General features: G+C 65.1%; 1 protein-coding gene across 1 annotated transcript; it reads left to right on the forward strand.

Annotated features, from left to right (window-relative positions):
* Nucleotides 1-443: 443 nt before the first annotated feature.
* LOC119888449 (uncharacterized proline-rich protein-like) lies at nucleotides 444-1,131 on the forward strand (the record flags this gene model as incomplete). The annotated part of the gene is made up of 2 exons (XM_038699002.1): nucleotides 444-518; nucleotides 1,084-1,131. Coding segments are annotated over 2 exons (123 nt in total), but the record flags the coding sequence as incomplete, so codon positions are not given.
* Nucleotides 1,132-1,270: the final 139 nt, after the last annotated feature.

The following is a 1,270-nucleotide window of genomic DNA, read 5'->3' on the forward strand; positions in this document are numbered from 1 at the left end:
CTTCCTACTCCTCCCCATCCTCCTCTTCCTCCTTCTCCTCCCCATCCTCCTCCTCCTCCCCATCCTCCTCCTCCTCCTTCTGCTCCCCATCCTCCTCCTCTTCTTGCTCCTCCTCCTCCCCCCCCCTCCTCTTCTTCCTCCTCCCCCTCCTCCTCCTCCTCCCCATCCTCCCCCTCCTCCTCCCCTCTTCCACCTCCCCATCCTCCCCCCTCCTCCTCCCCATCTTCCACCTCCCCATCCTCCTCCTCCTCTCCCTCCCCATCCTCCTCCTCCTCCTCCTCCTCGCCCTCTTCTTCCTCCTCCTCCTCCTCCTCCCCATCCTCCCCCTCCTCCTCCCCATCTTCCTCCTCCTCTTCCTCCTCCTCTTCCTCCTCCTCCTCCCCCTCTTCTTCCTCCTCCTCTCCCTCCTCCTCCTCCCCTCTTCTTCCTCCTCCTCTCCCTCCACCTCCCCACCTCCTCCTCCTCCTCCTCCCCCTCTTCTTCCTCCTCCTCCTCCTCCTCCCCCTCCTCCCCCTCCTCCTCCTCCCCATCCTCCCCCTCCTCCTCCCCATCTTCCACCTCCCCATCCTCCTCCTCCTCTCCCTCCCCATCCTCCTCCTCCTCCTCCTCCTCGCCCTCTTCTTCCTCCTCCTCCTCCACCTCCCCATCCTCCTCCTCCTCTCCCTCCCCATCCTCCTCCTCCTCCTCGCCCTCTTCTTCCTCCTCCCCCTCCTCCTCCCCATCTTCCTCCTCCTCTTCCTCCTCCTCCTCCCCCTCTTCTTCTCCTCCTCCTCCTCCCGCTCTTCTTCCTCCTCCTCTCCCTCCACCTCCCCATCCTCCTCCTCCTCCTCCTCCTCTTCCTCCTCCCCATCTTCCTCCTCCTCCCCTCTTCCTCCTCCTCCTCCCCTCCTCCTCCTCCCTCCTCGCCCTCTTCTTCCTCCTCCTCCTCCTCCTCCCCATCCTCCCCCTCCTCCTCCCCATCTTCCTCCTCCTCTTCCTCCTCCTCTTCCTCCTCCTCCTCCCCCTCTTCTTCCTCCTCCTCTCCCTCCTCCTCCTCCCGCTCTTCTTCCTCCTCCTCTCCCTCCACCTCCCCATCCTCCTCCTCCTCCTCCCCCTCTTCTTCCTCCTCCTCCTCCTCCTCCCCATCCTCCCCCTCCTCCTCCTCCCCATCCTCCCCCTCCTCCTCCCCATCTTCCACCTCCCCATCCTCCTCCTCCTCTCCCTCCCCATCCTCCTCCTCCTCCTCCTCCTCGCCCTCTCTTCCTCCTCCTCCTCCACCTCCCCATCCTCC

This window comes from Micropterus salmoides, unplaced genomic scaffold (assembly GCF_014851395.1).
Source record: "Micropterus salmoides isolate LMB-PRFRI ecotype aquatic unplaced genomic scaffold, ASM1485139v1 Ms_hic_scaffold_5, whole genome shotgun sequence".
In the NCBI taxonomy this organism is placed as follows: domain Eukaryota; kingdom Metazoa; phylum Chordata; class Actinopteri; order Centrarchiformes; family Centrarchidae; genus Micropterus; species Micropterus salmoides.